The 19,312-nt window shown below is 47.6% G+C and overlaps 2 protein-coding genes across 2 annotated transcripts in view; both read left to right on the top strand.

Annotated features, from left to right (window-relative positions):
• LOC135826544 (uncharacterized) overlaps positions 1–9,353 on the top strand; it is a 41,458-nt gene extending 32,105 nt beyond the window's left edge. The window contains exon 5 of the mRNA XM_065339153.1: positions 8,528–9,353. Within this exon, the coding sequence (XP_065195225.1) occupies positions 8,528–8,958 (431 nt within the window). The 3' untranslated portion in view covers positions 8,959–9,353. The remainder of the gene's footprint in view (positions 1–8,527) is intronic.
• Positions 9,354–11,031: 1,678 nt separating this feature from the next.
• Positions 11,032–18,133, top strand: LOC135826573 (short-chain collagen C4-like). The gene is made up of 2 exons (XM_065339178.1): positions 11,032–11,691; positions 18,068–18,133. Exons 1-2 carry the CDS (start codon positions 11,032–11,034, stop codon positions 18,131–18,133), a joined length of 726 nt encoding a protein of 241 aa, XP_065195250.1.
• Positions 18,134–19,312: the final 1,179 nt, after the last annotated feature.

The raw sequence follows: 19,312 nt of genomic DNA, 5'->3' as shown, positions 1-19,312 counted from the left end.
TGACTCTTCTCAACAGTGATGGTAAATCTATCCTTCTTCGATCAATCCATATCTGGCTTGCACCATACTGGCAACTCACACCAATCAAGAGCGCCCTCGGCCATTCGCTTGATATCATGGGGAGCGCATAAAACTATGTCCACTGCGAGCAAATACAAATTGCAATTTGAAATTTGGACTTCAAAGAAGGATAGATTCACCATCACCGTGGATAAGAGTAATTCTGTAGCTCAGTTGGTTAGAGCATTCCTCGCGAATAGCAAGGTCCCTGGTTCGTGTCCCGGTGGTGTGACTGACGATTTTTTTCTTTTTTTCATATCTGGCTTGCAAGTGTTGAGTTTCGGAGAGAAAAGAGCAGTACGTGGCATGTGGCCTGTAATTTCCTAAAAGTTAATCGTTTTATACTTGGTAAACCCGACTGCTGCATGGACAATAAGTGCTGCGAATACTGATCATGCACCCTGGCCTGAGTAGCTCGCTTGGCTAATTGAAAGTCTGCCAACCTGGGCCACATTATGTTGCTAGTACATGCACAACCCCAGTCACAGCGCACAAGTTGGTTGAGTTTGGCCGTCAGGAGGCCAGCGCAAGGTATCCGGGGCGCGGGTCTGATTCCAGCTAGGGGCAATGTGGTACCCCGCAGCGCAAGGGTAGCGTGATACCCTAAGCCAACGTGCGTGCTGCATGAGTAGCGTGATACTCGCCGAGCGCTTTTGCTGTTGCTTAGCAACGTGTTTCTGTCTTTCCTGGGACCCCAAATGCGTGGTGGGTGGCCCTGCGCATGACTGCACGTTGTCATAGCAACCTTTGAAATCTTAAGCCGGTTACCAACAAGCTAGGAATCAGACCAAGCCGCCGAATGCCCCCAAATTCCGCGTTGGTCAGCTGAATGACCTTAGTATGGTATTCAAGCGCTTCAGCTACATGCATGTAGTTCAAATGCATGCCATTCGTATGTTTGTATCCCCTTAGTGACACTGATAAGGGTTTGAATCGCATGCAGTCCCAAAGCTATGGGTGGCATGGTGCCATAGGTGAGAGCAATAGCACCGACACTAAGTGGAGCAGATAGCTTCTCATTAGTATCAGAAGCGTGCGTGCACAGTCAGTGCTGGAACGTGAGTGCGTGCGTCCGCGAGTGGGCGTACCAGCGGGTGCGTAGCGTGTGTGCATGCCTGCATGCTTGCACGGTGTCAGAGTGCGGGTGCGCGTACGCATGCGTGTGTGCATGCATGTGGGTGTGCGCGTGCGTGCGTGCGTGTGTATGTGTATGCGGGTGCGTGTATGTGGCTGTGCGCGCTTGCGCGCCTGCGGACGGTGAACAGTTACTTTCCACAGCGGACATAGTGCTTGTAGCAGGCACTTCGCCGTTCTGCCGAGTTTCATGATCTCGGATTCGGTGAAGCCGCTCAATGCTCCTGTGGTTGCGGGTCCGGCTCTGAGGCCGTGCATTGGATACTGGTTCGGTGGGTACCCTGCGCTGCTCAGGAGCTGACGGATTAGACGTGTGAGTCTTTGTGCAGCCAGGAAATTGCCACAGCTTTCGATGACCAGTGTTCTATTGGGCAGGTTGGCGCGTCTGGAGAGATAGGTATGCATGGCTCTGACCGGGCAAACCGTTGAGTTGGTGGTTGTGAGCCCGACGGAGTGACCCTTGCCGAGTTGGTCGGTCTTGGACTTCTTGATTGGGACCTGTATTGCCTGCGGCGTGATGGAGAGGTCATTTGTTCGCAGGCCCCCATCTGACATGGTTGTGGCGGTTGTGGAAGTGTATTTGCTTGCCCGGAGACAGGCGAAGAAGCCCAGGCAAATGGCTGCCCATGCCATGGCTCGGTCAGTAGCGTTGAGATTAGACCTAATCAGGGCGTTGCGCATAGCTTCCATGTGGGGCCGGAGGATTGGCTTGCTGGCGTTCTTAGTTGGGTTGGCCTGTGCACGTGCCACTCCTTTAAAGGGGAACTGTCACCAAAAATTTTCTTTGTCTTATCTTGTAGTTCTTTGGCTCCTGATCACGATGGTGTCATCCGTTTTTCTCTGCGATGGCTGGAAGTGGGTGAAAACGTGAAAAGTAGGTGTCCAGAATTGTCCCAAAGTACCGAGTGACGTCACGCCGGACTTGACCTCTACGCGTACATTCGTCGTCAAAAACGAAGTCCAGCCCGTGTGCTGGTCGATCGAGCTAGCTGTTCTAATGTACGGTGCACGTGTGCCTTTTGAACTGTAACTCAGATGGGTACGTCGTACCGAAGGAGAATGCCAAAGAGGCAGAGACCCACGTGCAGCTACACAGCCAAATCAAAATAAAAAGCAGCTAGCTGAGCTTTCACCTTTTTGACTTCTTCCGCGAGGATGTAAGTTTTATTTTGTGAGCACGGAAGTACGTTGTTGTCTTGAACTTTTTGTGTGAGGAACAACACGATGATGAGTGCGTATGCAGAAAACAGTACTCCTCCGGCCGGCGATAACACCACCAACCCGAGCCCCAAAGGAACGCGATGTAGGTACGTGAAGGCGATTCATCTGGCGATGTTGCTGAAGATGCAGATGACAAACTCTGACGTCTTCCATTTCAGAGCCGGGTGGACAACACCGCCACCTTCGATACAACGACATGATTTTCAAGTACGAGGTATGTGTGTCACACTAACAGCAAACAAACATCCTTCGACTCCTTCGTGATCACAAATAAAACAAAGAGCTGGAGCTTCGTGGAGGAAGTACCAGTGCGACAAACTGCTGTCGACTTTTGTTTATTTTGTCCCTTTTTGGCGTTCTCATTGTGTACAAAGTACACATCGAGTGTCCGAGTTCAGAAGGCAAGCGTGCACTGTACATCGAACAGTTGGCTCGATCGACGAGCACATTGGCTGGACTTCGTTTTTGACGATGAAAGTACGCGTGGAGGTCAAGTCCGGCGTGACGTCACTCGGTACTTCGGGACAATTTTGGGCACCTTCTTTTCACGTTTTCACCCACTTTCAGCCATCGCAGAGAAAAACGGATAACACCATCGTGATCAGCAGCCAAAGAACGACAAGAGAAGACAAAGAATTTTTTTGGTGACAGTTCCCCTTTAACTGCGAGGTCCACTCTTCGCGAAGAGAGATCTTTGCCGTTTTCTTAGGCAATTGCCCGGATCGCCGACACATACAAGCGGACGGTTGAAGCGGCATGTTGACGTGCCAGGTAGGCTTCAAACGCCAGCATGATGGTGTCTGTAATCACCTTGGTACCGACTAGTTTGCAGAATTGGTGCAGTCGTTTCCAGGCTGTCGCGCATGTGGCGCTCAGGCACCACAACATCAACAGAGACTCGACCAGCCCGCTGTGCTGCTGTTGCTGCTGCTACTGTTGGGAGTGTTGGCTGTGCACGTGGAGGTACCACTGGTTGCAGACCCATCGATGTGGTCAAGTGGCTGTGCGCGTTCAATATGTAAAGCCACACCGCGACGCTCACCGCCATACTTGCGCTCTAGCAACTTCTTAGCTGCGTCATAGCCTGATGGTGAGTAGCCAAATCGCTCGATGGCTGTCAGTGCTTCTCCTGCCAAATACTGCCTCAATTGCAACAGCTTGTACTGAGGCGTAACGGGTGCACTATCTACACATGCCATGAAAGCTTCTCGGAATGACTCAAACGTACGTTTGTCACCGCTGAATATTGGTATGCCAACTCGTTGTAGCTGCTTCCACAGCTCTGCACGAGCCTAGTTTTGTTGCATTTGAGGTAGCCCTGTTGCATACATTTGATTTCCAATATTGGATGGTGTTGCATAACCCTTGGATGTTGCATGTACCCGGAAGACATCTGTGGTTGGTCGGTATGCCCATATACATTAGTACCTGTAGAAGCCATTGGCATTGTGCTCATAGACGGTGCCTGACACTGGATACATGACTGGGGCGCTGCCATTGACACTGCCACTGGAGGCTTTCTGAAAGAGTGTGGATTAGCCTGTGTACCAACACTGTACTTAGTATTCACTGCAGTATTCACAATATGCGTACTGGTTTAGAATACAGAATTGCTTGGAAGAACATTGCTACTGCCAGTACTGCCCAAGGGTAATGTAGGACCAGTAACCTTAGAACTACTACTAGATGTACTGCCTGAGGTAGTTGTGTTTGCAGTAGCAGGCCTAACAAGAACACTCACACCATCATTGACACTTACTGTGGTACATGTAGTGGCACTTGTCATGGTCACTGTTGCGGAACCATCTGTATACTGGCCAATGTTGGACTGGACAGCGCTGCGCTGGTGACCTCTGTAGTCTGGGATGGTACCACCAGTACCATGTGTACCAGTAGCTGTTGAAATAATTGAATGCCCTGTTACTGCTGTGCGGTCATCCGTGTCAAAACGTACTTGGTGATCAGTTGCATTGTTTGCATCTCCGCTGGCGGACCTGTTCACGTCTCGTTGTTGTAGCGATCTGGCCGGCTGTGACTCAAACCCAAGCCGTGGTCCTGCGGACAGTTCATTGCTGTAAACATGTCCTGGCCACCAGCCGCCGACTTCCCTGGCTTCATCGCGGCACTGTTGATGCGAATTACCGGTACGCTTCACCGGAAGCTGAAAGAAGCGTACTACAGTACAAAATTTCAGCTTGCGACTTGTGATGTAAAACAAACCTGGCGAATCATCAACCAGTTGACGAGGAAACAAAGAAAATCGGCACCACTTCAGTGCTCAGCTGAGGCAATTCGAAGTGCTTTCGCCAAGATCGTGGAAGATCCCAGCCGCTCAGTTCATCTTCACCTACCCCAAGGGCCACGAACGGCACCTAGTTTTGTGGAATTTGTTCCTGTATCTATTGCAAAAGTCCGGAAGCTTCTAGAGCAACAGAATCCGACGAAGGCAGATGGCAGTGACGGCATCCTTGCAGCCCTTCTTCGAGCTCCTGCAGATGTTCTTGCGCCGTCATTGGCCCTACTGTTCAACAAATCCATGAGGGAGGGACATTTCCCAGCTCCTATGAAGGTGGCCAGCATTTCACCTCTGTTTAAAGGTGGTGATCCCAGCATAGCAAAGAATCACAGACCCGTGTCTCTAATGTCGATAGTTTCAATGCTTTGGAACGAGTCTTCTATGATCAGCTCACCCAGTACTTGTGCCGACATGATCTATTTCCACCAACTCAGTTCGGCTATCGTTCACATAATCCCACATGTGATGCCCTTGTATTAGCTGTTGAAGGCATATGCCAAGCCCAGACAAAAAAGTTCTTCACGCGGAGTGCTTTCTTGGATATGTCAAAAGCATTTGATAAGTTGAAGCACCAAACCCTTATTCAGGACCTATTCGAGGTCGGAATTGGTGGAACGGTGCTGCAATGGCTTGCAGACTACCTCTCAGATCGGACACAGTATGTCAAATCGGTCAGGTACAGAGCTCACCATACACTAGCTTCTCCGGACTACCATAGGGGTCAGTTCTCGGGCCCCTGTTGTTTGTTCTCTACGTCCGTGACATTGCGAAAGAGCTGTCCACTTACAACGTTGTGACCCTGAAGTTTGCGGACGATATCTCAATTAGATCCAGCAGCAAGAGCACGGGTGAGGTGTCCCAAAATCTCTCAAGTGCTGTCCAGCACCTCGCCAATTGGCTTAGGAACCGCGGTCTCATCTTGAATGAAACGAAGACCCAGATCATGTCGATATCGCCAGTACGATCTCAAACATTTGACTTGCAAGTGCAATGTAATGGACTGCCTCTGACAACTGTTCGCTCTGCGAAATATTTAGGTCTCCACTTTGATGCGGACACGGTTGGAACACCATGGTCGACCACGTCGCACGGGGCGTCGCGTCGAATGTTGGCGTGCTCAGAGGATACGCTACGTTCCTGCCTTTTCTATGTCGCATAACCTATTTTCGTTCTTTCATTTTATCACACTTTATGTATGCCGCTTCTGCTTACTTACCATTTCTCACGCCGTATCAAAGTAGACGGCTTAATGGGCTCTTCAAGGGTGCTGTACGCACAGTGTGTCGGGTACCTCCCGGGATAATCCACAAGCAATACCCTTACATGCATGACCATCCAAACATTGACCACATACGCCAACATGCACCTTCTGGTTTTAATCTGGCGTTGTCTCCATGACTCCTCTAACATCAGCACGTGGTTCGCTAACTTTTTCAGCCGCAGTAATTCCACTCAAACTCGTGGTGGGCACAGCAATTTACTGATTGTCCCAGCCAGCCCAACTGCATATCTTGCCAGACAGGTTACCTATGCTGGGACCATCTTATGGAACCAGCTCCCCGCTGCGGTCAGGCAAGAAAGAAAACGCAATCGCTTTAAGTCAATGGCTCTTGCCTTTTTGCTTACCAGATAAATAAGCGTTTTTACAAATGCTGTATGCACTGCTCTTTACGTTATTTTCCCCCTATGCAAGTCGCAACTCCTGTTTGAGTTGTTTTTGTTCTCCTTTTTCTTTCCCTACTAGTTGCTGTTACACTCACTGATCCTTATGCACAGATATACAGCATTCCCTCACTAGTGGGACCATTAACCCTTTAAGAGCCACAGGAAAATTTCAAAATTCTGCATTTTTTCGTGTTCCTTGGATCATAGCTCCAGTTCTACTCACTCAATCCTCATAATCTAGGGCTTCCTGGAAAGGTCTCCGCGAGAGGAAGAGAATGAGGTCGATCATGATAGCCAGCACACCGTCTATCCAGCGCTAGATCGCAGCGACAGTACGAAAAATGCCCCAAATGCGTCCAATTGCGTCCCGCTCCAGATATTTCATTTTACTCGATCGTGGAGTTCCTATTTTTTCGCTGTGTACTCTTGACAATATCAACAGTGAAACCCATGCAAATTCGAGTACATCAGCGTGACGAAAAGTCTCAAAATTCTCAATACTAAAGTCGCACTGCGCGCTTTTGAAATTGCCGCGATCGCGGCTCAACTTACGAGTGATTTATCTCAGGAACCGTTGCTCGCAGCGCCTCGCGGATTGTTGCTCCCGACAGGTGAGAGTTTTCTCTTCGCCCTGGATATTTCGATCACTGGATTTGAGCGAGATTGGACTGAGTTACGATCTTTTGAAGTTTTGCATTTGAATGCGTCGTTTACGACGCATTCAAGTATGGGGCGGCTCTTAAAGGGTTAATATTAGTCTAGGGCCTGCTTTGGACTTCCCACTCTAAATAGAGAATACAAACAAACAAACAATTCTCAATGGTGTTCTCTCTATCACCCTGTGATATAACACAGGGCTCTTCTCGGTTGAGAGGGTGTGGTATTTCCAAGCTACTAATGCAATCTATTATAGACAGGCCGTTTGGTTCAAATTAGTGGAGACGAAATTCCTTTCAATCCCGACCGTGTATGTTTAACTGCCTCATAAAAACGCTCATTCTATACAATTGCGTATTACGGACTCTGTCCACATTGCTCAAAGACAAACTGGACAAATGGCAATGGAGGAGGCTACCCGTACTCCTGAAGATAGTCTGCTGTAACGCATCACAAATAACAACTTATACTCAAAAACAAAACAATCTCCAGTTAGCGCCACATTCTGGCGACCCAGGCAGTTGTGGTTTGGCGATGTAGTGCGAGAGGGTCCCGCATCCGCCTCGATCAAAGCACTATAGCTATCCATCAACTCAAGCGACATAAAACAAACTGTAAGCATCACCCATTGCGGTGGATATATACAATTCGGGATTATCTTAAGAGAGCGGATCTCTCTGTGGAGAGCGCTCTCCATGCCGCAGGAGATAGACTAACTTGGCTAGACACCGTTGACAGATGCGTCTACTATGCACCTGTATAACAAGTTCAGGGATGATTCAAGCTGGGTGTTATAATTTATTAAGATTGATTGCTTTACACTGATAGGAAACTTCACTTCTCTACTAAAAAACAGTCTCTTCACTGCGATTCAAAATGAAATTAAGATTAACATTACACATGCTTCATAATCTCATCATTTGTTTATCCGTTCTTCGTCTTTTAGCGTGGGAACTTGGATAATCCACTTTAGAAGGCAGCAATGCATGTGCATTCGGGCGAAGTAAAATGAATTATACCAACCAACCAATCTTTCATTATTACAGGGTGCGACAGAGCTCTCGGCCATTGAAGAAAATGTTGAGTCACCTCCACCACCATACTGCGCTCTTTAGCCGACTAGACCCTCCTGTACACAACCACCACTATCGCGAGGACACTTCCGTAGACGATATTGATAAACTCCTTCAGACAGCTGTTTCGCTAATACATAGCTCATCCAATCTTTCGTTGTAACTTAACGCTTTATGCCCGTTGGCAATCATCGCACAATCAAAATTGGATGTAGAGCCAAGATCCGATAGTATAATCGGATCTCGGCAATAAGTGCATTTCTGTTACACCGAACTTCGGCTATAAAGAACAGAATATACTGCATAATTGGGTACGTTGTATGGGGAGTGTGCTTTTCATGTACGTGTTTAATAAACATCAGTCTGTTTTCAGAACATTCGTTGTAGTTTCAGTTCTTGTGCATTGATTCGCTCTGTGCAGCGACATGGAAAGACTGTGCTCAAACCAACACCAGTACTTGGCAAGTCGATTGGACTTTTCAATTGGACGGTAAAACCTGGAAAGACGCCAACAAATCCTGTCGGTCACTTGGCGGATCACTGGCTACTGTTCAGACAATTGCTCATCTGCAGTGCGCCAACTCTACAGTCATGGGAACGTCCGCTACGTGGGTAGGCCTGACTGGTACATGGAGCCCCGGGAACTGGAGTGCTTGGAAATGGGAAGCTGCATTGTCGACCGTTACGGCACAACTTCCATGGGCATCAACATTTCCAGCGATTCGGGATGATTACATATACGGATACTATCAGCCAGAAATTTCCAGATTACGGACGTGGGACAATAACCATACACTTGGGTACCTCTGTCAACGATATGTGCCTAAAAGTAGGTGTATGGCCTTTGAATGAACGGACATTGTAGTCACATAGTTTTTGAACCTATACAGTCAGTCTGTTGTGCATGTCTATTTTCGGCAATGAGCCATCAGTATTGAGGTTAAAACAGGTGGACCTAAACCATGCAACCCAAAGTGTAATGAATTCTTCATGTAATGAAGTCGGCTCCAGTGGAGCTTGGCAACATTAACTCTTTCCATGCCATGGATGCGTTTACCGTTTTTTTTAGTATGAGCCGATTGGCCATGGACGCGGTTACGCGTTCTGCCTACAATTTACAGTACATACTTACTGCGGGTTATAGACGAGTGTACAAACCGTCATAACTCCTCAGGGGCGTCACGCACGGTTCGAACACTACCACTATGGTCGTATCACTTTTCGTCCAGGATGGTCCACCCAATTCATCCAAAAATGCAATAAAAAATACAAGGATCTTCGGACTTGTACAAAACATCGAAAAATACTTTCATCACAAGGAGCTTACAGACTTGATGCCTAGCACTAGCAGCTAGCTATTGCTCAAGACTCCAGGCGGCTATCCATTACGATAGGCCGTTGGAGTCACGGGTAGAGACAACCAGACGATGGATTCCTCACGGACGCATTCACTGCAAACTTGATGGAAACAGAGCTGAGCTGGCGGCGATCACTGGGTCCAGAACTAACATTTTCCAAGATCCACAATGTTACAATGGCGATCAGCACGGTCAAGAGACACTACATGTATGTCACTTGTAAGCTACAACAAGTTACATAATAATTATTATTACTTGTATATAATTTCCACAACAACACCTACCTGTATTACCTCTGGCTACTGACGATCTACTGCAAGCTGATGCGAAACTGCATTACACCCGCGACGGCATAGGCATAGGGAAGCGCTTCATTCTCCGACGTTGAAACGTGTTTGGAGTCGGCGACTCAACTTTGGACTGCTGCTCCACGGCGGCAGAATATTCTGCAGCTGTTCACCGACACTACCCACTTCGTCAACCCATTTACGATTGGATTGGATTGGATTTTTATGTATAGTGGCGACTATAACAGACAATTGCCTAATAACAATAGACCCACTCGAGGGAAAGATGCAAAAAGATATGAATAATAGACTACCGGTACTGGTACTGGATAGGTGATTATGTTCGCATTTTGCATAGCTGAAAGTCATAAGTAGTGGCGTTCCTACGGATGCGGAAAACCCGGCTTCCAGCCGAGTCTCACGCGAACCGTGATTTTTTTTTTTTTAATTAAAGTCATAAGTACTAGCGTGAAAAAGCAAGGCATTGGGGTAACAGTTTCTTAAAACGGGCGGAGTTATCAACACAGCGAGCTAGAGGGTGTAAATCATTCCACAGCTTGGAAGGAAGCGCCATGACGGGCAAAAGCAGTTCGGACATTGGGCAACTTAAGTGTGCGTGATACCAGGCTGCGCGTTGCAAGACCATTATTTAAACGCTCGAACATTGGACTTAATGTGACACTACAGCGGCCTTCCAAAAAGCGCCACGTCAGATGCAGCATTTTCTTGCAATACATGCATGCCAAACGATCTAGACCAAGTCTCGCAAATAAAGGGCTTGATGGGCTACAAAAACCAGTATCGTACACTGAACGCAAAGCTCGCTTTAGCATTTGATCGTTTCGTTCTCAGAGTTTTCTGGTAGCAGCAACAAGAATTGCGTCCGCGACGAAAGGACGAAAGTCTGTCGCAAACTAAAGTCTTGTCGCTACGTAGACAGAGAAGATTCCGCAAGCCCTTTCATCTGCTTCCAGTGTTGTAGCTCTCCGGTCCACTGGCAGATCTTTCAATCCCGCCGAACAAAAAAGAGGATCTTCTTCTCTCTCTCAAAAACAAGTAAAAGTACTTTGTACATAGTGCATGCGACGCGGTGCACTTTTGCAGAACATGACAAACGTTTTTGCACAGCGGTTTGCGCTTGAACGCGCAGCAGGCTTTTACTTCAGATTTTGGCGTACGACGATAGCTCTTTGACATGTGCTGTCCCTGCCGGTTGGGTCAAGAATGAAATCTGTCAATCCTCATCGAGATTGCAACACGACATCGACGCTGTGCGCAAGATGAAAGGTCCTCGTGGTGATCGGGGATTGGGATGGCTTAGTGGAGGTGGCATGCCGCTGAACTCTGTAGGGAGAAATGGTGACTTCTACCTCGATGCAGCCACGCTGATCGTGTACAAGAAAATCAGCTCGAAATGGATGGCTTTCGGTCGGCTTCGTGGACCAAGAGGTGAAGCTGGTCCACGTGGGGAACGTGGATTGATCGGTCCTGAAGGTGAGACTGGACCTAGAGGAGGCGATGGACAAGGTGGTGAACGCGGTCAAAAAGGCGATCAAGGAATACCTGGTCCAGAAGGTCCCAGAGGTGAAGTTGGACCACGTGGAGAACGTGGATTAGTTGGTCCTGAAGGTGAGATTGGGCCTAGAGGAGAAGATGGACAAGACGGCTCACAAGGTGAACGTGGTGTTCAAGGTGATCAAGGAACCACAGGTCCCGTCGGTCCCCAAGGAACCATCGGTGCAACCGGTCCTCCAGGAAACAGAGGTCCCGTGGGCCCCCAAGGAATCGTCGGCCCCATAGGTCCTCCAGGAGCCAGAGGTCCCGTGGGTCCGCAATCAAATCAGAACCTATCCGATCCGTTTCATCTACTACCTCTCATTCGGAGAAACGCCTACCTCTACATATACTCTCATCCTAGCAGATTTGAAACCGTCACCAGGGTGAGCAGAAACAGATACAGAGGGGGAAATATCGTTGACATGAAGGACAAGAGAATCAACGTGAACAGCATCGACATGTTCCGAGACGATCACTTCTACCTCAACATTACACAACCCAGCCAAGTTTCCATTAGAGAACGATTCGTCAATCTGTTTCACGACAACATGTCTTTTGCAATGTTCCAAGTAATTCAAGTGGACGCACCTGACCCTAGAAACATGTCATTGAAGGCATTCGATATCGATACTGTCGGAAATTTCAGCTTGGATAGTTTGTACGTGTTGTTCACTGCCACCCACATAAGCGGCAACTACTTCACGCGTCCCGGCCATTCATCATTCAACATACCCGTTTCGTCTGTAGTCAGCCAATTATCGGCGGCTTTGGATAAACCTGTGTCGAGTATGACGGATCTCTTGGGTACAAAGTGTGTCATAAGTTACGCTCGGAATTCAGAAGGCCTATTCACTCTATACGTAAACTCCATTTTGATACATTCCAACTTAGACACTGTCCCATTTTCCAGGACCAATGGAATCGAAGATTGCAATTATAGCATTGGTGGTACTCAATTCTTCAACGGCACTTCATCAAAGTTGTTCTGTCATTTGCACTTTGCAGAGAGTTTATCTTCTCACACAGTCCAGCGCATCCACACAGAACTCATGGCACACTACGATATATGAAAGTGCTACTTTGATTGTACATAATATATAGCACACATGCTACACTACATTCTTGAGATGAAAATGAAAAATAAAACCTATCTATAGTGAGTGTCATCACAACACCAGAATGTCTGTGATATTGACAGTGGCGAACAACACGTCGGGCGTGAGCAGGGGATTGCACAAACCGAACTTTACTCTAAATGTGAAGGAGCTCGATACGCGTGATAAAGTCCTGCATGTTGAATCGGCTCAGTTTGAAGTACACTTTGAGAACATAGACGAGGCAACGAACAAACTCTATGTGGTACATGGTGTAGAAGAAGAAGAAGAAGAGGATAGACTTTCCATCAAGACGGGAACATACAGCGATGTAGACGATTTGGTGTCTATTATCAATACCACTCTGAAACGAGCAGGACACGGAGACATTGTGTTTTCCTACTCTCGTCACACCAGCCGCATAAGTGTCTCGGTACCCAGGAATAAACGGTGCTTGTTGAAGAAGGACTCACCCGCATTGGTGCTGGGTGTGGGCACTATTCTCAAGCCATACACGATCGAGGGATCTCACACGTTCCCGTTCGCTGTGGATCTGACGAAAGGCAGAAGACTTGTCCTGCTCTACACCGACCTCATTGGACCTGCTGTGGAGTACGAAGACAATACTGATTCGAGGGTGCTGAAGACTTTTCTTATTCAAACCCTCAACGGTTTGAATAACTACGTGTTCGGGAAAGAAGACAAACGACTGCTGATTCCACACGAAAACGTGACTAGCATTTCGTTCTGGTTGAAATTCAACACCGGTGAACACATTACTTCCGGATATCCCGTCTACCTTGATCTTCGGATCACCAACACGACTTAGATGGATCTTCCAGATGTTCGTGTCCGTCACGTGCGTGACATGGTGGAGGATATAGCAAAACGAAAGAAATTGGAGAGCGAAAAGGTGCGTTGCCGGGAGAAGTACGTGATTTACAACACTGCAATCTTGTCCTTTCTCATACTCATTCAAACCATTCTCAATATCCTTCAAGGGAGTGGTGTTGTATCTGGAGAACATCGCATTCGAATCATCGCCATCAGTAGCACGATTATCGGTGTGATCATGGCATGCATTGGTAAACACGTTCTCGACACCAAACGTCAGCTTGTCAAGTGTATTGAACAACTGCAGCAGATGGAGAGAGCTGAAGACTCGTTCATGTTGGAATTGGGCATTACTCTTGAAGATGGGAAGCTCACTAACGAGGAGCATCAACGATTGATATCGATGATGAACGACTTTCGCAAGACACTGGATATTGGATCTTTGAAAAAAATTCACCCCTATTATAATGTGACTCGCAAGAATGGCACAGGAGATATACTCACCACAAGCTCCGGAGTCCTTCACGGGACTCCTGACCAACACGAAGATCGTTCAGAAGAACATCCTCGACAGGACGGAGAAGAAACTCTCGTTGCTTGAGGGTAGACGCGGAGTAGGACTCTTTTCCACAGCAGATCGATCACCACCATCCCTGAACAATGAACTAGACATCTCGTCGCCGAATTTCATTGCTCTGGGGGAGAGCTATTTCATCGTGAAAATGCGCTATAGTGTCAAAAACAATCTCAATAACCAGCCTGGAGACTACACGCGATGGGTGTGCACCACGTCACCAGCCTTTTCATGGTTCAAGAACATTCGAGTGGAGATCAACGGAACAGAGGTCACGCAATCGAGTAAAGTTGCCGACATGCAAATGGTTCAGCACATCCTCAGTCTAATGGAGAGCAGCAGCGAACGCCTTCAGTACGTGGACTCGGATCTCTACGGTCTACAGAAACTGGATCCGCAAAGAGCATTGAGAGGTGTGGATTTAACGCCCTATCAACTTGGTGTGAAGCGTAAGCATGGCTATGCCTTCGAAACAAACGCTGCAAACGCTAATGCAGCACAAGCACCGGATTTCGCCGATGATTTCACACTCAGGCGTGCACCCACCGTCGAGCTTGTCACCAACGAAGGCTTCTCCAACACGGTTCAGGAAAATGCACTTCGTGCAGCTGTTGGACGGTTTCAGTACAAGCTGAGACCCTTCCTACCGTTTTTCAATCAGGACGATGCTTGGTTACCCCCGGGTACACAGGTGAAGCTTCGCTTTGATCTGCCACAATCCGAGCTTTCCAGATACATCATGCTTAGCGATCAAGGCGGTGGTGTCAACAGTGCTCTGAGCGTCGGTGATATTGAGATCGATCTACTCCAATTGGACTTTGTGTACACTACCTATCGCATGGAACCCAATCTCACCGATCGTGTACGCCTTCCCAAACAACTCTATTTCCACACGTGGTGCCCTCGTCTCATACAAAAGAGCATTTCAGATGATGCTGGTACACTGGAACTGCTTCACAATGCGGACATTCCACGCAGGATGATCCTGTTCTTCACAGATTTGACTCATGGTACACAGCCAGCATTGGCTGGAGGTCAAGCATCGCATTCTTCGAACAGACTGGCCATGATTCATGCAAATCTCAGTCAACTTCGTGTCACTGTCAACGACCAGACGCTCTTTGACAACCCGCTCAAGTTCCAGTGGGATGTGAGTCGTAATACTGAAGGGCAATACTTCTACGATTACAACAAATCCTCCTACCTGCGTGGCTACAATCTGGTTCAAGACTTTTTCGGCAAGACGTATGGAACGCAAATCCCCATCACCGCTGCAGATTACTGCAATCACTACTTTATGGTGCCTATCAACTTGAATCTGGATCGGACCACAGACAATCCAAGATCGAGAGGAAATCTGTCCATCGACTATCAATTTAGCGACGTGACAAACGCCCCCGTGAGGAGACCTAGCGAAAATGGCGCCTCGATCAAAGTCAACCTTCTCTGCATGGACAAGTACTTGTACACCATGAGCAAAGATGAAGGTATCAAAGCCGAAGTTGTATGAATTAATTCCGACCTAGTAGTAAAAGGGCATCATGGAAGGTGGTGACCTGGAGACCAGACATCGTGTCTACGGTGGTGATTTGAAAACATCGAGTCGACAACACGGTGGATTCTTCTGGAAAAAGAGCTTCTGGAAAAACCTAATCGGTGCTGGACCGGATGAGATGGAAAAGCAGATGGCGGAACCCACGACAAAACAAGATGCAATGCAACGCGGTGGACTTGGACCCCTGGCTGCCATGGCAGGAATGACACTTCTTCCCATGCTTTTGGGGAGAGGTGAGTCCGGAGACATTGTGGAAACGCAAATGAAAACAGCTTACAACCCTGCCATGCACCGAGGAGGTCTAGCCATTCCACCAGGATTAGCCGCCAAGGCCATACCACTCCTGACGAATCTGGCTGCTCCCTTGGCCATGGGTACCATGGCATCACTGGGTGACAACGTAATGGATAAAATATTCGGCAGAGGAGTAAGGAAGGGAAGCTCAGCAGGTGCCATGAAGCGCACTAAAAGTCGTCGTCGTCGGCATGCACCGAAGAAGATTCGTCAACGAGCATCTCGAAAAACCAAGAAACCAGCTCGTCAAGTTCGCTCCAAAGGCCGCAGGGCACGAGGAATAAAGAAACAAGGAAGGGTATTGTTCAAAAAACTAGGACATCGTGCCCTCGACGAAGCTTCATCGTTCCTGTCTGCACCTCGTAGATCCCTAACCCGTCCTGAAACTCCATTTGCTCAAAAAATTCGACAGAACATTAACAGTGCAGGACCGTCTTCTATGAGTTCCGCTCACATCGGTCCATCCTACAACATCTGATCATGGACTTTATCTCGCTCCTTGGACAGGAAATCGGGAGGAAGAAAAAGACTAGTCCCGTAAGGAATGACGATGTTCCGACCACGGCCACTGCTCGACACGGGCTGCACATTCCTGGTCTTCAGTTCGAGTCTAAGGATTGGTTCACGGAAATCATTCCTGCTCTGAAATCCTGGGGTCAAAACGTATTGTTTCTGGGACAGAGCAACATGGGTAAATCCTACTTTCTCATCAAGCTCCTGAAACGCGTGCAACCTGAGCGTATAGTTGTCATCTCCAACACGCCGGCCGATCAGTATCGTCTCCCAAGCCTCAAATCCTTCAAGCATTACAGCACCATGCCCGAGTGTATCGAAGACATGGATCTCCAGCCTAACACCTATGTGATCATTGATGACATCAGAGTGATGGGTTTGAAGCACGGCAGTCAAAGAGAGTGTCTCTACAAGTTCTTCACCATGTACAGTCATCATCATAAGTTGAACGTGTTCTTTCTCTCTCAGAGCTTTGATAACATTAAAGACATGAAGATCAATGCAAACTTTATGTATCTATTTCGCTTCACTGATAAAAGCAATATCAAGCGTTATCTCAATACTCTGTTTGGTGGTCTGTGCACGAAGTCATCCATTATCTTTAGATTGTATGAGAAGTTATTGGCGGTGTGTCGCAGACCTATCCTAACCATTGATTGCTCTTCTAATCAGTACTACACGTATTGCGAAGACACTGCATTAAAGGTGACTTTTGAATAAAAACCTCGTTGATGTGTGTGTGTGTGTGTGTGTGTGTACGATATTAGTCGAAGAGTTAACCGAAAAGTTAGCCGAAAAGTTAGCCGAAAAGTTAGCCGAAAAGTTAGCCGAAAAGTTAGCCGAAAAGTTAGCCGAAAAGTTAGCCACAACATTGAAAAAAATTCCAATCATGAATAAGAATGGAGCATCTTACGGTGAAATTCTCAAATGGGCTACCGAGTAGTATACAAAGAGTGGGACTCAGAAAGGGATCCTTCTCGATACCCAAGCGTAAAAGGTTGCAAACCTTGCAGTTTATGACGAAACATCCTCAACACATCATTAAGAAGAGAGCAAATTCGTGGGAAGTTCTCGGTATACCACCACTCATGCGGCAAAAAGGAGGTAATAACTACAATGCATACTTGAAAAGCGTTAAGAAAGTTCTTTCCCAAGTACCAGATCACAGTTTGAGCACCTCCACCCTGTTGGAACTGCAAGCCGATCCGCGAGTAAAGCGTCTATATGACACCCACTTCAAAAACAATCCCGATCACATCAGTTACCCGTCTGTGAGAAATGTGATTGCATCCAACATACTCAACTATGATTCCACTACCGATCAAGTTCGCGATTCCGTTTCAGATGTCAGGAAGAAGAGAAAGGCACCTTTAACATCGGTGCCTTTCAATCTACTACAAGATCATGAATTTGACCGATGGATCCTGCAAATCCTGGACAGTTTCCTCCGGCATACAAATATACCGGTAACCTTTTTGAAGAGCAACTATTTCACAAGCCGATCACAACTGCTGCAACTCTACGATGAAGATCGACTGAGGTTCAGGAGTCGGGTGGAAGCGGCTGCGGATGCCCTGAAGACGCAGACGATGAACGACTACACTACTCTGGTCAACGAGACGAATCGCATCTACATGTCCAGGTACCCGTTTGCAGCCATAGCAGGTGCCATGGGAATCAACAAACACGTCGATGGGTTCCTTCGATCAGAACGAAAGATTCAGGAACTAACCACCCTTGTGATAGCTATACCGGGATCACAGCTCAAGTTTCAAGATCTCAACGATATGACTTCCACCTATGGTAGAACAACAGAAGCAAAATTGATCCATCCCGAGCATTTCATGATCAGAGCACAAAAGGTGATGGTGGACGATGCATCATTCATTCAACAGGTGCTGAAGGACAAAAGCAGGATCACTCGTATCATCAAGGATATCCTGAGCGGACGCTCCATGTGATCACGTGCCAAATATTTTCAGGCTATGATCAAGAATGGACTATCCTCTCAGCAGTGCCGATATCAAAGGAAGATTGAATGGTGTCGGAGGGTTCGTGGGCTGCACGAGTTACGACCTCTTGCCACCCTTGAACAATGGAGACTTTTGTATCGTCAACACCGACAACGTTCTACCGGTGTACGATGCAACGGAAGGCGGACATCATTGGTTGACCGTGTGTCGCGAGCAAAACGTGATCCTGGTTTTTGACAGTTTCGGACGCAGTCTATACACTATGGAGCAAGATTACACTGAACCTGCACTGTGCGATTTCTTTAAAGAAGCCTACGCAGACTGTAAGATCATCACCAACACCCAAGCCGTTCAAGACAGAAGCACAGCAGTATGTGGATGGTATGCCATATTGATGGGAAAGCTATTTTCCAAATATGGTCTGGATGAAGCACTTCGAATTTTCCGAAGAGTCTTTGATGATGACGAAAAGCTGGAAAACGATCAACTGGTTCTCAGTTCAGGTGCCCTGGAAGGTGCTGGAGCCTTTTGGGACAACAAAGTGCAAAAGGCAATTCAGGATGGAAGACGGAAGAAGAAGACAGAACCCGCACAGTTCCATACGAAACTGGCTAACGAATTGCACAAGCCCAGACGAGTGCATTTCAAAAGACGCAAGGTGAAGAGCAGAGCAATTGACCATATATGGAGTGCAGATCTCGTGGATATGCAACGGTTTGCCCGAAGCAATAAGAACATCAAATTCCTGCTAACAGTCATCGACTTATACAGCCGCTATGCCTGGGCAATGCCTTTGAAATCGAAGACGGGTACCGCCGTGAGAGATGCGTTCGATAAGATTGTCAGTACATCCGGAAGGACACCGCTAAAACTCTGGGTAGACGAAGGCAAGGAATTCTACAATGCCCCCATGAAACGATGGTTATCACAACACAACGTCATCATGTACAGCACCCATAACGAGGGTAAAGCGGTGGTGGTCGAGCGCTTCAATAGAACGTTGAAGGCAAGAATGTGGCGTCACTTTACAGAGAAATCCACGAACACGTACCTCAATGTCCTACCTCATCTACTAGACCGCTACAACCAGTCAAAGCATAGAAGCATTGGGATGACACCTCACGAAGCATCGAACGGTAGAATACCAAAAGATGCAGATCAACAAGA

This window comes from Sycon ciliatum, chromosome 10 (assembly GCF_964019385.1).
Source record: "Sycon ciliatum chromosome 10, ocSycCili1.1, whole genome shotgun sequence".
In the NCBI taxonomy this organism is placed as follows: Eukaryota; Metazoa; Porifera; class Calcarea; order Leucosolenida; family Sycettidae; genus Sycon; species Sycon ciliatum.
This window is presented reverse-complemented; position numbering and strand designations above follow the sequence as displayed.